This window comes from Lampetra planeri, chromosome 47 (genome assembly GCF_965212315.1).
Source record: "Lampetra planeri chromosome 47, kcLamPlan1.2.h2, whole genome shotgun sequence".
Classification (NCBI taxonomy): Eukaryota; Metazoa; Chordata; class Hyperoartia; order Petromyzontiformes; family Petromyzontidae; genus Lampetra; species Lampetra planeri.
The window spans coordinates 2921757-2945684 of NC_136153.1; the positions used below are offsets into that span (position 1 = coordinate 2921757).

Consider the following 23928-nt stretch of genomic DNA (forward strand, 5'->3'; position numbering starts at 1 on the left):
ACACACACACTCAATCTGTCTCACACACACAGAGACATGTCCATAGACACACACAAATACACTCGGTCTCAGACAAACACATGTACAGAGACATACACACACATGTACATATACATATACACAGAGACATGTCATTGACGTACATACAGAGACATACACACACATGTACAGAGACATACACACACATGTACACAGACATATACACACATGTACAGAGACATACACACACATGTACATATACATATCCACAAACATTGTCATAGACACACATACAGAGATAAAGACAAATATCCCCCGTATAGCCTTAACAGACTGTTGTGGCAAGTGCTGTTAGCGAGCACCTATGAATGCCAGCACGGCACACGAAGGGGATGGGTGGCCAGCACCACGCCCGGCCGCCTTTGTCTCCCCAGACACAGTCACACACACACACATGTGCGAAGAAACACACACCCAGACACGGTCACACGCGACCACGTCACGCACGCACACGGCCGCACGTGCATTCGTGTCCGTAGCGGCGTGACGAATGTGGGGGGCACAGGGTGCCTACCTCGCCCCCCCCCCTCCCTTGATAACCACCGTTTGAGACGAATCCAACATCGGGACCCCACCTGAACCATTGTCGGAAGACTCCGCGCTGATAATGTCGCTACTACTGCGCCACCGATCGCTATACGCGATGCAGTGTGCAGATTTCATGCACACACACATATACACGGATATATGTATCTAAAAATTGTAATGGATCCATCAACAACGTAAAAGATACGTACATATCTAGACAGTCGCATAGACATACAAAGACACACACGTTTACAAAGATAAAGGTGCCCCGTATAGCCTGCACCGGATGTTGGGTCCAGTGTTATTCACGTACAGACATTCGCATGAACAGACACGCACGCAGATACACACACACACATGTACACAATTGCACCCACGTATACTCATGAACATACACGACTACACATGCGCCCACACATGTACACTGACACACATGCGCGCAGATGCTGTACATTGTACACACACACACACAACGAACGCGTGTACACATGGACAAAGAAGGTGGACACACGCGTACATGTGCACACCCAGACGCAGTACACACAAAACACACATATTCTGACGACTCACACACTCATATTTTGCACATCATATGTAACAAAGACAAAGATCACCCGTATAGCCTGAACCGATTGTTGGGGCAAGTGCTGCTTGACACGTGGTAGGAGGCTTTCGCGACAAATATCATCCATAATACAGGTTGTTTTTTTTGGGTTAGATCTCGTAAATATATAAATGTGTCGTTAAACTCGCCACCACCCGACACGGCCAATTAGTAAGGGTTGTCAAGTAAACAGAACGTGGCCAATTCGTCACTAGTACAGAAACACCGGTGTGTTGGAGAACAAATCCACAACATTTACAATCTGAGTACGACGTTTCGCCAGTGATTACAACGCTGATGACGCTAGAACTATGATGAAGCGAGTTGGAATTACCGGCGAAACTTCGTACTCAGATTGTAAATGTTGTGGCTTGGCTCTCCAACACGCAACCGGTGTTGCTGTACTAGTGTACTACACTATACACTACACTACACACTAGTGCTGTACTAGTAACGAATTGGCCACGTTCTGTTTACGTGACAAAACTTACTAATTGGCTGTGTCGGGTGGTGGCGGGGTTAACGACACATCTATTACACTGGTCAACACACTTTTTTCTGGCATAAGGTATTCCAACGGTTTTAAGGTAATTTTGGGGTGCTGATTCCAAATCTGGCATCAGTTTTTGTCTATCACAACAGGTTTTTGAGATATCAAATCTTGCATTTTCAATAAAAACTGCAGAAGAAAAATATTAAACAAATGTGGATATCTACATAAAATGATATTATAAACACACTATCCAAAAAATACAGCACCATATTTTAACACTAAAGCAGTCACTGACTCGCAACAACTTGCAATCATAAGTGACAGAGTTAATTTCGGGTAAAATCAATGAAAATGGGGTATGCCGATAGCATAAAAACGAGATGTGATAGAGCAAATCTGAGATCAGATTTGGAATCAGCACCCCGAAATTTGTCTAAAACAGCTGCAAAAGTCCAGGCCAGAAAAATAGTTATTTTTTTGTTGCCCAGTGTTATTTTTACGCGATCTCACCCCCCAAACCCCCCCCCCCCCAATAGGTGCTTGGTCACAGCACTTGGGGCAAGTGCTGTGACCAAGCACCTATTGGTGGGCAGGGCCACGCTCGGCCGCCTTTGTCTCCCCAGTGGCGATATGTACTACACATCGTACGAGGTACTCATTTCATCTGTTTGTTCCTGGTTCAGCAGTTCCACTGCTGGATAATTTTTTCCGCTGGTGTTGCGATCGAAACGTCGTGGTATATTTGTTTGATTTTTATACCTACGTGACTTTACCGAAAGAACCGAAGAGTATGTACTAATTTGAGGCTGAGTCGACCTAGGGGAGGCCCAGGACTGGTTCAGAGCGGGAATCGAACTCGGTTCTTTCGGGTACGTAGTTCAGCGCGCAGCGAACAGCGCATTCACCGCGACCACAGCGCGTGTGCCAGGCTCGGTGCACCTCGAGGCGCCGAGTGAAGTGTGCAAGGCTGGCCGCTGGAAAGAGGTCAGAGGGCAGGCACAGGTGTTCAGGGTTAGCTGACTCAGATGACAGGCAGATGCACCTCCCCGTGCTCCCCACTGCGCCAACACACGTCTTGTGGTTGTTGTTGTTGTTTGACTTGCATCCCACTGGGATTTTTTGCACAGAGTCGGTGTGCGGTGCTTTTTTTCTGGAAGACTTTGCAGTTTTTTTCTCCTGTATTTTTCTGTTTGCGCATAGTCACTTTAAGATGTTTTCTTGTTCATGTTTTTTTTTGTTTGTTTGTTGCGGTTGCACCCGACTCAAGAGCCGAATGGCTCACAGGGCTTTACCTAATAAATGAAACTGAAACAAAGACGAGGATCTCCCGTTGTAGGCGGCACACGAGGGGGTGGTGTGGGCAGCGGTGCTCACGTTCGCGACACACCGCATCGGGTAGTCATTTGAGGCCGAGTAGACATGGAGGACGACCAGGACCGGTTCAAATCTTCGCCAATGAATATTGATCGCGGGGCGGGAAGCAAACTCGGGTTGCAGCTGGGCTTGTAGGGGCTTGTAGTACAGCGCGCTCACCACTACACTACCTCTCCCCACGATATATAAACAAAACAAAGACAAAGATCCCCCGTATAGCCTGAACAGACTGTTGGGGCAAGTGCTGTTAGCGAGCACCTATGAAGGCGGGAACGGCACACGAAGGGGTGGGTGGCCAGCACCACGCCCGGCCGCCTTTGTCTCCCCAGTGTCGATGTTTACTACACATCGAACGAGGTACTCATTTGAGGCTGAGTCGACCTAGGGGACGCCCAGGACCGGTTCAGAAAATCGTTACTGGTGTTGGCCGTGAGCGGGAATCGAACTCGGGCCGCCGGGTTCGTAGCGCAACGTAGCGCTAACCGCTACGCCACCGCTCCCCAACACACACGTACCCACACGTACACATGTACACACAAACACACACACGTGTACATACACACACACGTACCCACACGTACACACGTACCCAACAACAACAACAACCGCCATTCGCCACTAAGTGGCGGTGACGTCACCACGACGCTTGTGCCAGGCCATGTGCACCTTGAGGCCACGTGAAGTGTCGAACGCCCGCTGGCAGGAGGTCACGGGGCAGACCCAGCAGGTGCCACGGGACGACTGACCGAGATGATTGAGATGACTGGCTGATGCACCACCTGTGCCCCCTACTGTGCCAACTTGCTGTGCTTTAGCCACCCGGCGCTCCGCTCGTTGACACACACACACAAAGACACACACACAAAGACACACAGTTTCAGTTTTCAGTTTCATTTATTTGGTATAGCCCTGTGAGCCATTCGGCTCTTGAATCGGGTGCAACCGCAACAAACAAAAAACAAAAACATGAACAAGTAAACATCTTAAAGTGACTATGCGCAAACAGAAACATCCAGGAAAAAACTGCAAAGTCTTCCAGAAAAAAAGCACCGTACACCACACATAGACACACACACGCAACGACACACACACACAAAGACACACACACACAAAGACACACACACACGCAAAGACACACACACAAAGACACACACACGCAAAGACACACACACACAAAGACACACACACACACAAAGACACACACACACAAAGACACACACACGCAAAGACACACCCACACAAAGACACACACGCACAAAAATACACACACAAAGACACACACACGCAAAGACACACACACACACAAAGACACACACACAAAAAGACACACACACACAAAGACACACACACGCAAAGACACACACACACACACACACAAAGACACACACACACAAAGACACACACACACAAAGACACACACACACACACGCGCACGTGGAATGCACTCGTTCCTAACTGTGTCACTTTCCCGTGTGTCACGGCTGCCCGTGCCACAACACAATGTGTGCCAGCCACCTTCTTGGTGGCGATTGGTGTCACGGGGGGCGGCCTCTCGCGGAAACGGCGGTGATCAGCGGTAACGGTGGCCGCTGGAGGCTCTGCGACCGAAACGTCGGCCGGGTTGCGCCGGGCCTCGCTCGAAAGCTAAGCGGGGTATGGAGCCTGTAGAGAGGGTTGCCATGGGCAACGCCGGACGCAAAGAGACAAAGATCCTCCGTATGGCCTTCGACAGACTGTTGGGGCAAGTGCTGTTAGCGAGCACCTGTGAAGGGCGGAACGACACACACGGAGGGGGTGGGTGGCCAGCAACCACGCTCGGCCGCCTTTGTCTTCCCAGTGCGGAGGTTTACTCGCTGCAGCGGGTACCCATTTAAGGCCGAGTCGAGCGAGGGGAGGCCCAGCACGTGGTTCGGATAATCGTCACGGGTGCGACGATTTTCCGAACCAAGGGGGGAATCGAACTCTGCTAACCGAGTTTCGTAGCGGAGTGCGCTAACCACTGCGCCACCGCTCCCCTCCACACCTTGCAAACATGACTGCGGGTGGTCAGTAGAGGGCGTTGCATCAAAATCCATTGTTGTACTGCACTATACTTCTATGCTCCAACGTCCAACCCGCGTTGACCAGTGTGGTGAAGTATGGTCAAATAGCCACCCATCCAGCAGTGGATTAACAGGGAATCAAGGGGCCATCCATTTAGAACGTACGCAATGAGAGAGGAGTGGGGGGGGGGGTTAACCCAAATGCGTAGCTTAAGTATGGGGGGGGGGGGGGTCTAAATTTCGGATTAAAGCTTTCGTGACTGCAGGGATTCATCTTCTTGGTTCTTTCGGTAAAGTCACGTAGAATGGAAATAATAAAATAATGAAATAAAACATAATAAGATAATTCTCACGACGTTTCGACCACAACGCAAGCAGCCGTCCTCAGGTGAAGACCAGGTCTGTCGGGGATACAGAAGATATGGGGGGTCTACTGACAATGTACGCATAGGAAACGGGGGGGGGAGGGGTTGGGGGTTGAAGCCTCGATAATAATTCGTCTTCATTGGCCTTCAAATGAGTTCGATAATCCGGCGGTAGACGTATCCGTTTGCTTAAACACGTTAATATGATTAATCCTTAATCGTTTCTGCGTGGATAAAATATCGGCCGTTCTGTAGGATTCGGGGAGGAGGTGTAAAGAGTCCGTGTGCGTACAGGGAGGGGGCGGGAGGGGTCAAGGTTTGACAGATTTTTGAGTAGCTACTAAATGGATGGGGCCCCGAGCGAGATGTACATTGTTACCGTTACATTGATGTTGGCAATGATTGCATAATAATGACGGCAGGATTGTGGTATGATCCTATGATGATGATGATGGTAACTGATGGTAATTGATGATGGTGATAACGATGGTGATGGTAACTGGTGAGTGTGATGATAACGACTACGATTGCAATTTGTGAAAACGATTGATGGTGGTGATAACGATGATGATGGTAACCATGTTGATTCATAACGAGGCATGATCAACCAGATTCAATCCACTGCTGCGTGAGTCACATCAGAAATATTATTTATTATAATTAATTATTAATATGCATATATACACACACACACAATATCCGCAGTTACCTAATTGAATTAAAATTGCACGCGCGCCGGCTAATAACAATGTGTTTAAAAATACTCGATGGCAGCGAGGGGGCGGGGTTTGGGCAGAGATGGTGGGGGGAGGGGGTGGGGGGAGGGGTGGGGGGTAAATGAGGGCCTCAAGCCGAGCTGTAGTGACGTCAGCATCGTCGTCCTCGCTTTCACAAAACACCCACGCGCGAAAACGCACTGCGAAAATCCGAGTTGACCACCACCACCACCGCGACCACCACCGCCACCACCCTCCCCCGCCTCTCTCTCTCTCGCCATTCCCATCGCCTCTTTGAGATACCCAGGTGATAGTCGGACATCACCATTGTCATCATCGTCATCATTGGCAGCCACGGTCATCTCCACTGCTGGATGGATACGTGCCCAACGCACCCCCACCAGCTTCCCTGCCCCCCACGCCCACTGGATCAGCACCGACATCCTTCGTGATGTATCAGCCGTTCCCTTTCTCTACTGCTGGATGGGGGAGACGGGGGGTGTTTAAACCATTATTCACAATCGCTGGCGGTCAGTGCGGGAGCATAGATGTAGGAGCAGAGTACAGTACAACAATTCATGTTGCTGCCATACCGTTGACCGCAATGGGAGCGGCACCTCCCACAACATCACGTGGGATGTGCCTTAGCTTCCCAGATCGGGTGCATTCGGGGTGAGTGGGAGTGATGATTGTAATGTTCAATCCACTGCTGGATGAAGGCCTCCCCACGCAGCGTTGACCGATGAGGGGTGTTGAGCATTCTGGTCAAGTTCGGGTTGGTGAAGGTTGAGACCCGTATAGTTACACAGAGATTCATAGAGACTCACATAGAGATCCATAGAGACTTACATAGAGATCCATAGAGACTTACATAGAGATCCATAGAGACTCACACAGAGATCCATAGAAACGCACATAGAGATCCATAGAGACTCACATAGAGATCCATAGAGACTCACACAGAGATCCATAGAGACTCACATAGAGATCCATAGAGACTCACATAGAGATCCATAGAGACTCACACAGAGATCCATAGAGACTTACATAGAGATCCATAGAGACTCACATAGAGATGCATAGAGACTTACATAGAGATCCATAGAGACTCACATAGAGACTCACACAGAGATCCATAGATATGTACATAGAGATCCATAGATATGTACATAGAGATCCATAGAGACTCACATAGAGATCCATAGAGACTCACACAGAGATCCATAGAGACGCACATAGAGATCCATAGAGACTCACATAGAGATCCATAGAGACTCACATCGAGATACAAAGAGACTCACATAGAGATTCGTAGAGACTTACATCGTGACCCATAGAGACTCACATAGGGATCCATAGAGATCCATAGAGACTCACATAGAGACCCATGCTTATTTTGGTTCATGAGAACTCAAGAGTAACGTGGGTCAAAAGCTAAACTAAGGAAAATCAAACTATTATGCAAATTGCATCTCCGATTTGCTGAGTGAGAACCCGCATACCGAGCTGAAAGGCTGCCAGGCAGTGAGCTGGTGCTGCGAACATCTGTTCTGCAATCCTATATCCATTAAGATGTGTTCAGCCAATGAGTGGGTAGACTACCTTGCGGGAGGAAAAACCGGAGGAACACCCGCAAAAATCCTGCGCGTGCGAGAGGGAGCAACGCTCTATCCCAAGCTTCGCTGCTGCACTGCATTTTGCCGGCGAGCCCACGGGTGGAGGAAGGGAGCCATTCGTGCGGTTGTGATCCATCAACCCTGCCTCCACCGTGACGCAATCACAGGGGGCCACCACCCCCCCCCACCACTACCACCAGGCGACGTTTCGGGCGACGGTCCCTTCATCATCTTCTTCTTTTTCGACCCGCGGGGATCCTGGTGGCGCGACACGGCCCCCGGCGCCGCGGGACGGAGAGTGAGCCCCCGGGCCCGAGTGTCGAATTCTCGCGATGAATATTGAATGCGGCCTCGATTAATGATGGATGAGTGGAACAGCGGTTGGGGGGGGGGCCGTAGGCGAGGCACGTGTACGATTGTCCCCTTCCGTTATTATTCTTGAAAATTATTGTTTATCATTCTTGAACGCGTCTCCTCGCCTGGCCGCGCCGATGCTTTTGAAGATCGCCATGCGTCGTCTCCCTCCGCCCGAGAGAATGAACCAGGCTCCAACGCTTCCTTGCGCTGCTTCGGAGATCCGTTCAACGAGAGCGGGCGTATAGGTGGCTGCAGGAAAATACAAATAATTAAATAGACGAGGCAATGCAAGCCCCAGCGTTGCAGTGGCACGAGCCGCCTCCCAGCAACGCCGTGCCTGGGTTCGATCCCGGCCACAGGCACAATCTCTCCTCCTATTTTGCACGAGTTTCCTTAGAGCCCTCCGCTTTCATTCCATAGCCCTCCCCCCCCTAACATCCCCACCCTCCCACACAATATAATTGGCATCCACTAATGAAGTCCAATGCTGATGCTGATACACAATTCCACCGCCAATTGCGCCTTGCGCGATTCGAATTTTCATTGGTGGCAGCCAACGATGATCGCGGGGGCACCTTCTAGATAATTGATTGTATATTTGAACGTCAAGAAGCACATCGGAGGGCTGGGGCAGGGCGCGTCCAGGGGACGATGTCCACCAGCGGTGGTCGAGGCTAAGGGACGGAGCGGCGGGCAACGGAGGGAAGCAACTCGCTGGAGAGGCAGGCGCGGGTCACCCGAGGAGACGGAGCGACACCGCCATCAGCTCGGCTCGGAGACCCCCGGAGCGTGTCCCTCGTCCAGCGGTGGATAGAGCGTGGCCGATGAGGTAGTGACATCGGCTCGTAACGTGCACGGCGTTCGCTGGTACTCGTGGGGAGAGAGAGGGAGATGGGATGATTCGGAGAGAGAGGGGAAGAGTCAGAGAGACAGAGAGGAGGGGACGACTCAGAGAGTCAGAAAGGAGGAAAGGAGGGGACGACTCAGAGAGACAGAGGACGACTCAGAGAGAGAGAGAGGACGACTCAGAGGACAGAGAGGAGGGGACGACTCAGAGAGAGAGAGAACGACTCAGAGAGACAGAAAGGGAGAGGACGACTCAGAGAGAGAGGAGGGGACGACTCAGAGAGAGAGAGAGGACGACTCAGAGAGAGAGAGGACGACTCAGAGAGACAGAGAGGACGACTCAGAGAGACGGAGAGGAGGGGACGACTCAGAGAGAGAGAGAGGAAGGGACGACTCAGAGAGAGAGAGGACGACTCAGAGAGAGAGAGGACGACTCAGAGAGACGGAGAGGAAGGGACGACTCAGAGAGAGAGAGGACGACTCAGAGAGAGAGAGGACGACTCAGTGGTGGATCAGAGGCAACCACGTGCTTAGCCATCACTCCTCTGTTGATGTATGTCCACGTGGACATGTATGTAAGCGTGTGTGGGGACCGGTAGTGTAGCAGTTGGCGCACTCCGCTATAAACCCGGCGAACCGAGTTGCGATTCCAACACCAGCGATGATTATCTGAACCGGTCCGGGGCCTCCCCCCCCTAGGTTGACTCAGCCTCAAATGAGTGCCTGGTGCGGTGTGTACAACATCGCGAACTGGGGAGCGAAAGGCGATCTGGGCGTGGTGTAGGTGCTACTCGCTAACATCACTTGCCCCAACAGCATGTTACGGCTATACGGGGGATCTTTGTCTTTGCGTGAATATACATATGAAACGGTGTCCACGCATATCGCATATATTAATCCCCGTAGCGACGAGGGTTTTTTTTAGCTTGGCTGCATGGCATGCGATGTCTCCCACGTGACGTCTCCCTCGCCCGATATGACCCTCGCCGCAGGCGCGGTTAATTCAAGTGCCGTGACTCTCTCACATTGCCTGCCGCTGCTATTCCCACGACTCGCTTCATTATTCCAGGATTTTCACGAGTAGTAATATTCTTCGCGATAGTACGGTATAATACTGTTAGGTTTTTTCGGTAAAGTCACGTAGGGAAATAAAAAAAAATAAAAAAATAATCAAAGTAATAATGGAAATAAAGTAAAATAATAAATCACGACGTTTCGGAGGCAACAGTGATACAGTACATTTGGCTGTGACGGGTCCCACCAGATGACGGAGACTTGTGTTGCCTCCGAAACGTCGTGATTTAATATTTTATTAATATTGCTACTTTTATAAATTTTTAATTTTATTTTTTACCTACGTGACTTTACCGAAAAAACCTAAGAGTAGGAATCCTTTCAGTCACGAAAGCTTCAAATCTACAAGTACGGTATAAGTAATGCGGGGTTGTGGATAAGGGACGGCTGCTGCCACAAGCAGCAGCAGCCTGCAGTCCAGGGTTCAGAGGTTAGAATCGATGACCCCGGGCCGGCAGTTGAAATCGTAAGGGCACATTTTTGTTCTCAAATCAGAATCGCTTGAATATTTATTTATCACATGCTCTTTGGTTCTTTCGGTAAAGTCACGTAGGTAGAAAATGAAATAAATCAAAATATTTATTTATTCTCGAGGAATCCCTCTATCACGTGACCCTTAACCCTCTATCACGTGACCCTTAACCCCCTATCACGTGACCCTTAACCCTCTATCTCCTGACCCTTAACCCCCTATCACCTGACCCTTAGCCCTCTATCTCCTGACCCTTAATCCCCTATCACGTGACCCTTAACCCTCTATCACGTGACCCTTAACCCTCTATCACGTGACCCATAACCCTCTATCACGTGATCCTTAACCCTCTATCACGTGACCCTTAACCCTCTATCTCCTGACCCTTAACCCTCTATCACGTGACCCTTAACCCTCTATCACCTGACCCTTAACCCCTATCACGTGACCCATACCCCCTATCACGTGACAGGTCGCGTGCCGTGGGGTAAAGTGTTGGTGTCTCCCACCTCTTACAGTAATTCCGGCTTCAATGGAATAGAGAGAGAGAGAGACAGAGACAGAGAGGGTGAAGGCCAAGATGCCCTCTCTTGAGTGGACTTTTCCGCCGCGGCAATGGGCGTGAGAAAGAACTTTCAGGGCTGCGCCTTTATTATTCGAAGTTAGTTGAGCCCTCGTTCCTGGGAAGCAGGAGGGGGGGGGGGGTTGTTGCTTGACCATACTTCACCACTCTGGTCATTGCGGATCGGTAGGGAGTTGTCCCCTATCCGGTAGAGCTACTCGGGTCTGCAAGGTTGTTGTAGGCACATCATGTACGCGGAACTTCTTTCGCACCGTACGTAGCCAATCTTGCCCATCGGAGGTTACGATGAGCAACGGTTGGCCACGTCATCCAGCAGTGGATTGAACACAGCTCATGTTGACGACGATGACCTCATCGTCGGCGGCGTCATCGTCACAGTGGTGAGATAGTGACACGTCTCCTTGCCGGTTAGCAACGTACGGTGCGAAAGAAGTTCAACGTGCACACCATTAAAACCACGCCAGGTTTTCACGCAGCCGGATCTGTCGATATCAGAGGCTGCATTGTTTCTATCTGCGCCGTGTCTCATCGCGCGTGGCATTTATGTGCCATGAAGAAGGGCCATTTCCCGAAACGTTGCCTATCACGTATCCTTCCAAGGCCACCGTGTTATTGACACGGAAAGTGTCACGTGTCGATGCTCTATCGCAAGCGGAATCGCGATCAAAGGAATCGCGAGCAGGGAATCGCGAGACGCTGCTGGGGGAGATGCGAGCAGGGGGGTGAATTTGAGGTGAACTCATCCACGCGTGGGGTGAGACTCGGCCTGCCCCGGGACCTTCGCCTCTCTTGACCGGCGGGGATGTTTTTAGATGCATCGTTATCGATTGCTCCGCCTTGTGCTGAATCGATTCGAGGTCGACGTCAGGAATCGGCTGTGGCGATTCTTGATTATGAATATCGCCCTCCCACCCACCAACTCCTCCACCCCCCCCCCCCGACCTCACGTCCCATCGCGCCGCCCGAGGAGCCCCGAGCGCATTCCGGGTTCCGGTTCATCTCTCTCACATCTCCCTCCTGATCATCTCCACCATCTCCCTCCTGGTCATCTCCCCCATCTCCCTCCTGGTCATCTCTCTCTCATCTCCTTCCTGGTCATCTCCACCATCTCCCTCCTGGTCATCTCTCTCATCTCCCTCCTGGTCATCTCCACCATCTCCCTCCTGGTCATCTCTCTCATCTCCCTCCTGGTCATCTCCACCATCTCCCTCCTGGTCATCTCTCTCATCTCCCTCCTGGTCATCTCCACCATCTCCCTCCTGGTCATCTCCACCATCTCCCTCCTGGTCATCTCTCTCATCTCCCTCCTGGTCATCTCTCTCACATCTCCCTCCTGGTCATCTCCACCATCTCCCTCCTGGTCATCTCTCTCATCTCCCTCCTGGTCATCTCCACCATCTCCCTCCTGGTCATCTCTCTCATCTCCCTCCTGGTCATCTCCACCATCTCCCTCCTGGTCATCTCTCTCACATCTCGCCCATCTCCCTCCTGCTCATCTCCCTGTCATCTCTCTGTCATCTCTTCGATCTCCCTCCTGGTCATCTCTCTCATCTCCCCATCTCCCTCCTATGTCATCTCTCTCACATCTCCCTCCTGGTCATCTCCACGATCTCCCTCCTCATCTCTCTCACATCTCCCCATCTCCCTCCTATGTCATCTCTCTCACATCTCCCTCCTGGTCATCTCCACGATCTCCCTCCTCATCTCTCTCACATCTCCCCATCTCCCTCCTATGTCATCTCTCTCACATCTCCCTCCTGGTCATCTCCACCATCTCCCTCCTGGTCATCTCCACCATCTCCCTCCTGGTCATCTCCACCATCTCCCTCCTGGTCATCTCTCTCATCTCCCTCCTGGTCATCTCCACCATCTCCCTCCTGGTCATCTCTCTCACATCTCGCCCATCTCTCTCCTGCTCATCTCCCTGTCATCTCTCTGTCATCTCTTCGATCTCCCTCCTGGTCATCTCTCTCATCTCCCCATTTCCCTCCTATGTCATCTCTCTCACATCTCCCTCCTGGTCATCTCCACGATCTCCCTCCTCATTTCTCTCACATCTCCCCATCTCCCTCCTATGTCATCTCTCTCACATCTCCCTCCTGGTCATCTCCCTGTCATCTCTCTGTCATCTCTTCGATCTCCCTCCTATGTCATCTCTCTCACATCTCCCTCCTGGTCATCTCTCTGTCATCTCTCTGTCATCTCCCCCATCTCCCTCCTGGTCATCTCTCTGTCATCTCCCTCCTGGTCATCTCCACGATCTCCCTCCTGGTCATCTCTCTCATCTCCCCAATCTCCTTCCTAGGTCATCTCTATTACATCTCCCTCCTGCTCATCTCTCTGTCATCTCCCTGTCCCTCCTATTCCTCTTAGCCCAACCTCTCCTATTCCCATTTCCTCTCTGCCTCTGCGGTTCCTCTCGTCTCTCTCCCGACCCTCTCCGATGTCGCTCGCGCTTCACGCGCTCTCATCTTTGCTCCTCTCTCCCCTCAATTGCTCGCTCCCCCGTCGCTCTCTCCTCTCTCATCTCTCTTTTTTACGATCAGAGGAAACCGGAAGATGCTCGGTGTAGTCGGCACTTTGCTTCGCTCATCATTTTTTTTCAATGTGCCCCACCCCCCCCCCCCCCCTGTTTAAATGAAAGATTTCACAAAAGATGTCACGCTCTGCTCTCATCCTTCATACCCCTTCCCTCTCTCTCTCTACCCCCTCTCTCCCTACTCCATGTCTACGTTCCCCCTGTTTTCTATGAACATATTTGTAAATATTTTTTTAAAACTACGACAAGTGCTGCATCTGCACGCAGCCCTTCTCGCAGTCCCACGGCCTCCGACGGGGTAGCTCAGCTCTGCACGCAGAGCTCCCCGTCTTCTGCCACCGAGCACACGGCCTCCTCCAGCGCCCACTGCTCCTCTCCCCGTCCTTACCTTGTCCTGAGAGGAACGCGCACGCACAAAGACAATGATCCCCCTCCTTGTGTAGCCTTTTACAGGTTATTTTATTATGTTTTATTTTTATTATTTTATTACTTCCCTTCGACGTGACTTTACCGAAAGAACCAAGAAGATGAATCCCTGCAGTCACGAAAGCTTTAAATCGAAACTTTTACAGGTTGTTGGGGCAAGTGCAGTTAGCGAGCACCATTGAAGGCCGGCACGGCACACGAGGGGGTGGTGTGGCCAGCACCACGCCCGGCTGCCTTTGTCTCTCCCCCCCCCCCCCCCCCCCCCACTATACGGACCAGACGTTACTTGAAGCAGGGGTCTCAGTGGCAGCTCTGTGATGCCCACTTCAGCGGGCTGTTCTCTTGACGCTCTTCGTACTTCGCGAGATTTCCGACAGCAGATTCGTGGTTAAATTGTGTAAAATAACAATGCAGTTTAGTACATCGCGCGCACACACACAGACGGTCGTGCATGCTGGGCGTTCTTTCGCACCGTACGCAGGCCAACAGTGCCAAGCAGAGGTGCGACTATGGTCATCTAATCAACGCAACGGGCCGTATATTCAATCCATAGAGACACGCAGACATACAGAGAGATGCAGAGATACACACAGCCCCATAGAGGTACACACAGACCCATAGAGGTACATAAATATCCATTAAGGACAAGCAACAGTCGTGCTAATTTAGGCCATGCAACCCAGAGGGTGGACCAAGACCACATCCCCCCCGCCCCAATATTCAAATATGCTCAAAATGTCGTTGTCCCCCAATATATTGCTCTAAAATAGATTTCTGTTTATATGATTGTGGTTATGGTTGTACTTGATAAATCCCTAATCTCTGCCATTACATACAATGAAACAAGAAAAGGATAAAAAAGAAAAAACAGAGCAATGTAATACAATACACTATTAGACATTATTGTAAAACAATAATAAAACGTCAATCCTATGTGTTCGTGAAGGAAACGGCAGGAAATGAGTTTTCACATTCAGATATTTCTGGGGGGGGGGGGGGGGGGGGCCCAGACCCCCTGGAAGATTTGGTCCCCCCCCAATGTTGACTCCATGGCTACGGTCTTGGGGTGGATCATAAAGCAAACACATGGAGTCTCATAGAGACCCATAGAGACCCATAGAGGCACATTTACACATATATAGATACACACAGAGATACATAGAGACCCATAGAGGCACATTTATACATATATAGATACACACAGAGATACATAGATACCCATTGAGGCACATTTACACGTACATAGATACACACAGAGACACATAGAGACCCATAGAGACCCATTGAGGCACATTTATACGTACATAGATGCACACAGAGACACATAGAGACCCATAGAGACCCATTGAGGCACATTTATACGTACATAGATACACACAGAGACACATAGAGACCCATAGAGACCCATTGAGGCACATTTATACGTACATAGATACACACAGAGACACATAGACACCCATAGAGACCCATTGAGGCACATTTATACGTACATAGATACACACAGAGACACATAGAGACCCATAGATACCCATTGAGGCACATTTATACGTACATAGATACACACAGAGACACATAGAGACCCATATAGACCCATTGAGGCACATTTATACATATATAGATACACATAGAGATACATAGAGACCCACAGAGATAAATAGAGATGCATAGAGACACATAGAGACACACTAAAGACACAAGCCACAGTGTTGCGACTGTGGCCATGTGACCCACACTACGGACCGCGCAGTGAGCCCACTGTGGTCTGAGCGCTCCTTCAACGGAGGAGGAACAGCGACACGACACGAACTCTCTGTCTCTGCTGAAGCTGTCTCATGCAGATCAGCAGCAGCAGGACCTCGACATTGGAATCGAGCTCCTGAGCAACATTGCTGTCATCAATAACAACAATGCGACCCAAATGATACGAATTAATTCTTCATCCTCCTGGTTTGTGTTGTTCTGTCCGGCAACGAGCAAGTGACTCACGCTGCCGGATACCCGAGAAGAGCGAGCGGGCGTCACCACCCAGGGCTCACTCGAATATCGCTGAACGCGCGCGCGTGTGTGTGCGAGTGTGTGTGAGTGTGTGTGTGTGCGAGTGTGTGTGTGTGCGTGTGTGTGTGTGCGTGTGTGTGTGTGTACGTGTGTGTGTGTACGTGTGTGCGAGTGTGTGTGTGCGAGTGTGTGTGTGCGTGTGTGTGTACGAGTGTGTGTGCGAATGTGTGTGTGTGCGAGTGTGTGTGTGCGTGTGTGTGTGTGCGTGTGTGTGTGTGTGTACGTGTGTGTGTGTACGTGTGTGTGTACGTGTGTGTGTGTGCGTGTGTGTGTGTACGTGTGTGTGTGTACGTGTGTGTGTGCGTGTGTGTGTGTACGTGTGTGTGTGCGTCTGTGTGCGTGTGTGTGTGTACGTGTGTGTGTGTGTACGTGTGTGTGCGTGTGTGTGCGTGTGTGTGCGAGTGTGTGTGTACGAGTGTGTGTGTGTGCGAGTGTGTGCGAGTGTGTGTGTACGTGTGTGTGCGAGTGTGTGTGTGCGTGTGTGTGTGTGTGCATGTGTGTGCGTGTGTGTGTGCGAGTGTGTGTGTACGAGTGTGTGTGTGCGAGTGTGTGCGAGTGTGTGTGTACGTGTGTGTGCAAGTGTGTGTGTGCGTGTGTGTGTGCGAGTGTGTGTGTGTGTGCGAGTGTGTGTGTGTGCGAGTGTGCGTGTGTGTGTGTGCGTGTGTGTGCGAGTGTGTAGGTGGCTGTGTGTGCGCGAGTGTGTGTGTGTGCGTGTGTGTGTGCGAGTGTGTGTGTGTGCGAGTGTGTGTGTGTGCGAGTGTGTGTGTGCGTGTGTGTGTGTGCGTGTGTGTGCGAGTGTGTAGGTGGCTGTGTGTGTGCGAGTTTGTGTGTAAGTGTGTGTGAGTGTGTGTGTGCGTGCGAGCGGTGGCGCAGCGGTTAGCGCGCTGTGCTATGAACCCAGCAACCCGGGTTCCATTCCCGCTCGGGGCCAACACCAGTGACGATTATCTGAACCGGTCCGCGGCTTCCCCTAGGTCGACTGAGCCTTAAACGAGTACCTGTTGCGGTGTGAAAACATCGCCACTGGGGAGACAAAGGCGGCCGGGTTTAGTGCTGGCCACCCACCCCATCGTGTGCCGTGCCGGCCTTCATTAAGTGTGCTACTCGCTAACAGCACTTGCCCCGACATCTTGTTAAGGCTATACGGGGGATCTTTGTCTTTGTGGCGTCTGGGTTCGTGTCCCGAGCACGCTGCTGCCTCAGCATCCGGTGCCAGAGTGAGAGGAGAGATCACAGAAGAGGAATATGTAGCCACGTTCCTTACGGGGAAGCGAATTCTGTTGAACGGAAGAGAGTCATCATCGTCGTCGTCATTGTCATCATCATTGTTTACGATCAATATCTCATTCAATAAGAGCGGGGGGTGGGCTCAAAGATCAGAACATTGTCGTCTGTGCTTTTCTATGTAAGTCTATGGGTCTCTATGCAAGTCTATGGGTGCCAATGTAAGTCTATGGGTCTCTATGCAAGTCTATAGGTCTCTATGTAAGTCTATGGGTCCCTATGTAAGACTGTGGATTCTCTATGCAAGTTTATGGGTATCTTTGTGAGTCTATGGGTCTCCGTGTGAAATCCATGGGTGTCTTTGTCAGTCTATGGGTCTCTGTGTGAGTCCATGGGTCTCCGTGTGAAATCCATGGGTGTATTTGTCAGTCTATGGGTCTCTGTGTGAGTCCATGGGTCTCCGTGTGAAATCCATGGGTGTCTGTGTCAGTCTATGGGTCTCTGTGTGAGTCCATGGGTCCAGTCATAGACAGAGGTCTGGAGCCTGGATTTGAATTGGGGGACGGGGTTTTCCAGACTGTGGGAGCAGCAGAGAAGAATGAGCGACCCCTTTCTTTGAAGAGCATGACAAAAACTCATCATCATCATCAGCAGCAGCCACGATCAATCCACTGCTGGATGAAGGACTTACACAAGACAATATCGCCATCTCTCACCATGCTGCTGATGTTGTCATTTTAACTTTTTTTAAATAATAAAAAAAATCAATCGACGAACATTGTGAGCGTGCACACTCACTACTCCGCCTTTGTACGCATGCTTGTCGAACTTCTTTCGCGCCGTACGCAGCCGACCGTGCTTTATCGGCGGCTCGCTAACCTTTGACGTGTCCGCCCGCCGCTGCAGGTCGCTTCCAATCTCCTCGCTCAAGTGACCGCTGCTGTGACCGGCGACTGCCGGACCGACGAGGGCGGTGGTGGTGGTGGTGGTCGTGGTGGTGGTGGTCGTGGTGGTGGTCGTGGTGGTGGTGGTCGTGGTGGTGGTGTTGGCAGAGACGACGACGACGACGACGAGCGAAGGACGAGCCGATGCCGCCAACGGCCCGAGCATCGGCAACGCTCGGAGCATGAACGAGGACGTCTCCAACTTATCGGCGCGCCTCTCCCCCTCGGCCGCGATGATCATGGAGGGCTCCATCGACGGCAGCAACTCCTCCTCGTCCCTGGCCGCCGCCTCCGTGGTGCCCAGCTTCTCGTCGGTGAACCCCTGGGACGTGGCGCTGTGCGTCACGGGCTCGCTCATCGCGTGCGAGAACGCCGTGGTCGTGGCCGTGATCGTCCACTCGCCCGCGCTGCGTGAGCCGATGTTCCTGCTCATCGGCAGCCTCGCCACGGCCGATCTCCTCGCGGGCCTGGGTCTCATCTTCTACTTCGTGTTCCAGTACGTGTACCAGTCGGACGCGTCGAGCCTGGTGAGCGTCGGCCTCCTGGTCGCCTCCTTCTCCGCGTCCGTGTCCAGCCTGCTGTCCATCACCATCGACAGGTACCTGTCGCTCTACTACGCGCTCACCTACCACTCGGAGAGAACAATGTCGTGCACCTACATCATGCTCGCCACCACGTGGGGCGCGTCGATCGTGCTCGGCGCGTTGCCCTCGCTCGGCTGGAACTGCCTGCGCGACTTCGCCTCGTGCAGCATCATCCGGCCGCTCACCAAGAACCACGTGGTCTTCCTCTCCGTCACCTTCCTCTTCGTGTTCGCCATCATGCTGCAGCTGTACGCGCAGATCTGCAAGATCGTGTGCAGGCACGCGCAGCAGATCGCTGTGCAGCACCACTTCCTCGCCACGTCGCACTACGTGACCACCAAGAAGGGCGTCTCGACGCTTGCCATCATCCTGGGCACCTTCGCCGCGTGCTGGATGCCCTTCTCCATCTACAGCCTCATCGGCGATCTCAGCTTCCCCAGCGTCTACACGTACGCCACGCTGCTGCCCGCCACCTACAACTCGGTCATCAACCCCATCATCTACGCGTTCCGCAACCAGGACATCCAGAAGGCGCTGTGGATCTTGTGCTGCGGGTGCCTCTCCACCAACGTGCCTTTCCGCGCTAGGACACCCAGCGACGTTTGACCGCTGCCTGCCCTGCCCTGAGCCCGCGCGCGCCCCACCACCCGCCCCGTTGTGCGGGGTGGTGGTTGTGTTGGTAGTGGTGGTGGTGGCCACTTTGGTTGTCAAAGTGAGGAGTGGAGGTGGTGGTGGTAGTGGTGGTTGTGAGTCTGTCTGCCTCTCAACGTGTGATGGCTGCTGCTACTGCTGCTACTGGTGGTGGTGTAGTTGTGGGTGGTGGCCAGTTTGTTTCTCAACGTGAGAACGACTGCGTGGCTGTCAACGTGAGGACCCGTGGTGGTGGTGGCACTGCTGATACTGCCCCCGGTGACTCACATTCTCAGCGTGAGAGCTGCATGGTGGTGAGTCAAGTCGTCTCCCCCCCACGGGAACGCTGTGTGACACGTGTGCCCCACGGACGGACGGAAGGACACACGAGCGAGGAGAGAGAGAGAGAAGTGGAGTGATGGGCGGAGAGAGAGACGCGCGCACACACACACGACGCCACGGTCACTCTCTCAAACTCCTCGGTGGCGTCACGCTGCCAATGACTCACCCAGCGGATGATGGCGCAACAGATGCTCAGGCTGCTCCTTCACGACACTGAGGGGGGCGGTCGGAGGGGGGGGGGGCCTCGGAGGTGCAACCTTGAGCGTGGCGTCGTCGTGGTCGATGTTTTTATTTTTTAAAGAGTCGTCCTGCTCCAAAAACAAAACACAAAACGAGCGCGCCCATCGGATGGACACAAACATATCAAGAAATGTAACGAAACGAAACGCGCCGATTTCAAGAGCAGTGCGAGCGAAACAATCTCGGAGTGCAGCTGCGCTCACCTCTCGCCGTGGAATATTTATTTATATAATGTCATTGCATATTTATTTATTTATTTGCTTACCCAATTGGGTAGACCGCGGACTCCCTCTCTTGAAGTGGCGGTGAACACGCGGATTCACCCACGTGCACTCCACGGGCTCCACGTACTGTCACGTGCACTGCGCGCTCCACGTGTGTTCCACGTGCGTCCCACGTGTACCACGTGCTCCACGTGTACCACGTGCTCCACATGGTCCGTGCGCTCTATGTGCACTGGATGGGTGAGGGGGGGGGGACGTGGCTTTGTTGTTGAGTGGTCGCTGCTGTCTCTCCCAGTCCCGCGTCTCGAGTGAAAATCCGCAGACACGATTTCGCATGTTTGTTGTTGTTGTTGTGGTGGTGGTGGTGGCGTTGTTAGCAAACAAACAAAAAAAAAGCAGGGCATGATTGTGATACTGCAGCCTGTGTCTGTGAAGTTGTGGATCTTGGGGAGGGGGGGGGGGGTGAAACTAGTATCGGACAAAAACAAGTCCGGACGTTTCTATATTTTTTATTTTTCTGGACGATGAACGGTGCTGGTTGCGAGGCGGGTTTTCCATACATTGCGCGGAGTCAGTGCCGATAATTTATTTTTATTTCAATCATCTCGAGCCTCCTGTAAATCACGTGACTGATGTGTGGCCACCCCCCACTCCTAACCCCTCCCCTAGGAGTGGAGGGTGCGGGGGGGGGTTGACCATACTTCGCCACGCTGCTGATTAGTGGGGGGTAGATGCATGCCGAGGTGGAACACATACGACGTGCAGAGCATAGCAGAGCAGTACAACAACCGTGGCGTTCGGCCGCAAGGACTGCTCTCCGCTGATTCCACGGAACTTATCCCCTCCCCCCTCGGCAGCCTATAACACCTGGTATTGCCACGCGGTGTTGGGTGTTAATGGGGACCACGAGAGCAATTAAAATGTAACAGGAACACTCGCGGAGCCACTGAAACCTTTCTTTTTTGCGTGACCACGCAGGGGAGAGACCACAGCACGAAACCGGCCACCACCCAGACCTCCTGCCTCGTGATGCGTGTCTCAAGGTCAAGGGGTCACAGTTGACTTACACGAAAACTATGTGGTCCATACTCTTTGGTTGTTTCGGTAAAGTCACGTAGGTAAAAAAATAAAATAAATGAAAATAACTGATGACGGACGCTTGTGTTGCGCCCGAAACCGTCGTGATGTAATTTAGTTGTTTTCATTTATTTTATTACATTTTTTACCTACGTGACTTTACCGAAAAAAGCAAAGAGTATGAATCGTTGCAGTCACGAAAGCTTCAAATCTGGAAACGATACGGTCTAGTTTGTATGGTACCAGGTTAAGGCCACACTTGAGCTACGTGGCGATTTTTTTGGGGGGGTATTTTCTTTTCATTCAGAAGCCGTCGCAAATGATCGCCCAGCGAAAGTGGATTATCGCCACCGACACTTTGATTCGTGGTCGCGATTCGAGCTCAGGAGGTCCCCGTGGTGGAGACGCGGTCTCTACGCGTCCCGGTAGATTTTCGCCTGTTTTTTTTTTTAAGTGTCTCTCATGTTAGTCATGTAGTTCACATTACGGGAGTGTGGAGTGGTGGCGCAATGGTTAGCGCACTGTACAGGGTGCTTCAAAAAATGTGAACACTTCTGAGAATTTGCAACAACGCCGAAATAAATGTACCGCCTCCGAGCTCTGGAAAGAACCTGGAGAGGATCCCAGGCACGCGTTGACAACGGTGGCGAACAAGTGGAGACTCTCTTTGACTTTCTAAAGCTGTGAACATTACATGTGTTATCATGTTACAGTGCATTATCCGTTCTTTTCCAATAACGATAGTCCCATGTAAGTGTTTACATTTTGATTTAAATCTTTCGTGACTGCAGGGATCCATATTCTTGGTTCTTTCGGTAAAGTCACGTAGAAGGGAGAGAAAAAAAATATAAAAAAAATAAAAATTCTCACGACGTTTCGAATGCAACACAATCAATCATCGTCAGGTGTGAAATCCACAGCAAGAACATTTTATTATTTCCCTTGTACGTGACTTTACCGAAAGAACCAAGAATATGTTTACATTTTGTTGAAGCACTCTGTGCTATTAACCTTACGGGTCTGAGTTCGATTGCCTGCCACGGCTAACATCATTGGCGAGCAATACCTGAACTAGTCCTGGATGTCAACCCGCACTTGACCAGCGTGGTGAAGTATGGTCAAACAAACATCACCCGGAGCCATCAGCGGATTGACAGAAGTGGCCGTGTGCATTCAAAACAACAGACCAATGAGACGTCAACACGGCAGGGCTCTCTCGCTTTCTCTCTGCAATTGCGTGCAAGAGTTAGGCCACATAACCCTCTAACGGAGACCCTTCTTGTAGCGGTGCCGTGCGCAAGCAATTGCAGGGCTGCGCCTTGACCTTTTACATAGGCGATTAGGTCGGGCACCACGGTGGCTAGGAGATGTTAACTACCTCGCCTGGCATGCAGGAGGTCGTAGGTTCGATCCCGACCCTGACGCCTGCTGCTGTATGTTTGGAGTCTGCGGTGTCTCTCTCTCGCTCCCCGTGGTCACGTGGTTTTTTTTCTCCGGGTCCTCCGGGTTTTCCCCTACGCATTTAAAAAATCAACAGCACTGCTGTAGGTGCCTACGTGACGATAAGACAATTTGGTTGTGATCGCCAAGGATCGCTACTGAAAAAATTGCTTATAGAGCTCAAGTCGGCCTTACCTGGTAAATTATTATAATAATAAATATCTTGATTTGAAGTTTTCGTGACTGCAGGAATCCATACTCGTTGGTTCTTTCGGTAAAGCCACGTAGGTAGAAAAATAATGAAATAAAACAAAAAATAATATTTCACGACGTTTCGATCGCAACACAAGCGGTAAAAAATAATATGGCAGTGGAACTGCTGAACCAGCGAGTAAATAAATAAATAGTTAAAGTATTCAGTTGCTTTAAAGTGTTGCGAGCAACATTTAATCGACTGTGGAACGCCATCGCCGCTGCTCTCGTTTGGGGCAAAAAAAAAAGACGAAAAAAAAGCCTCGTGGCGAACCCGCCCACGCATCTGGCGACGTCACCCGAGTGACGTCACAACAGCGAATCTATGAATAAATTAAAGTCGATTCCACGTGGTCGCTAGGCAGAGCACGACGCGCCTCTGCCCGGTCAATTGTGTATACGCGCGCGCGCGTGTACGTGTGAGTGCGTGCGCGTGTACGTGTGAGTGCGTGCGCGTGTACGTGTGAGTGCGCGCGCGTGTACGTGTGAGTGCGTGCGCGTGTACGTGTGAGTGCGTGCGCGTGTACGTGTGAGTGCGTGCGCGTGTACGTGTGAGTGCGTGCGCGTGTACGTGTGAGTGCGTGCGCGTGTACGTGTGAGTGCGTGCGCGTGTGGGAGCGGTGGTGCAGCGGTTAGCGCGCTGCCCTAGGAACCCGGCGATCCGAGTTCGATTCCCGCTCACGGCCAACACCAGTCACGTTTATTTGAACCGGTCCTGGGCCTCCCCTAGGTGGACTCAGCCTCAAATAAGTACTTTGTGCGATGTGTAAGCATCGCTGCTGGGGAGACAAAGGCGGCCGGGCGTGGTGCTGCCCGCCCACCCCCTTCGTGTGCCGTTCCGG

The 23928-nt window shown here is 51.7% G+C and overlaps 1 protein-coding gene across 1 annotated transcript; it reads left to right on the plus strand.

The window, feature by feature from the left end:
* The first annotated feature begins 18465 nt into the window (after positions 1-18465).
* Positions 18466-19487, plus strand: LOC144733453 (G-protein coupled receptor 12-like). The gene has a single exon (XM_078615361.1). It carries the CDS (start codon positions 18480-18482, stop codon positions 19485-19487), a length of 1008 nt encoding a protein of 335 aa, XP_078471487.1. The 5' UTR covers positions 18466-18479.
* Positions 19488-23928: the final 4441 nt, after the last annotated feature.

Bases quoted from the DNA above. Each gene is read 5' to 3' on its own strand.
- LOC144733453 (XM_078615361.1), top strand. From the start codon at position 18,480: ATGAACGAGGACGTCTCCAACTTATCGGCGCGCCTCTCCCCCTCGGCC.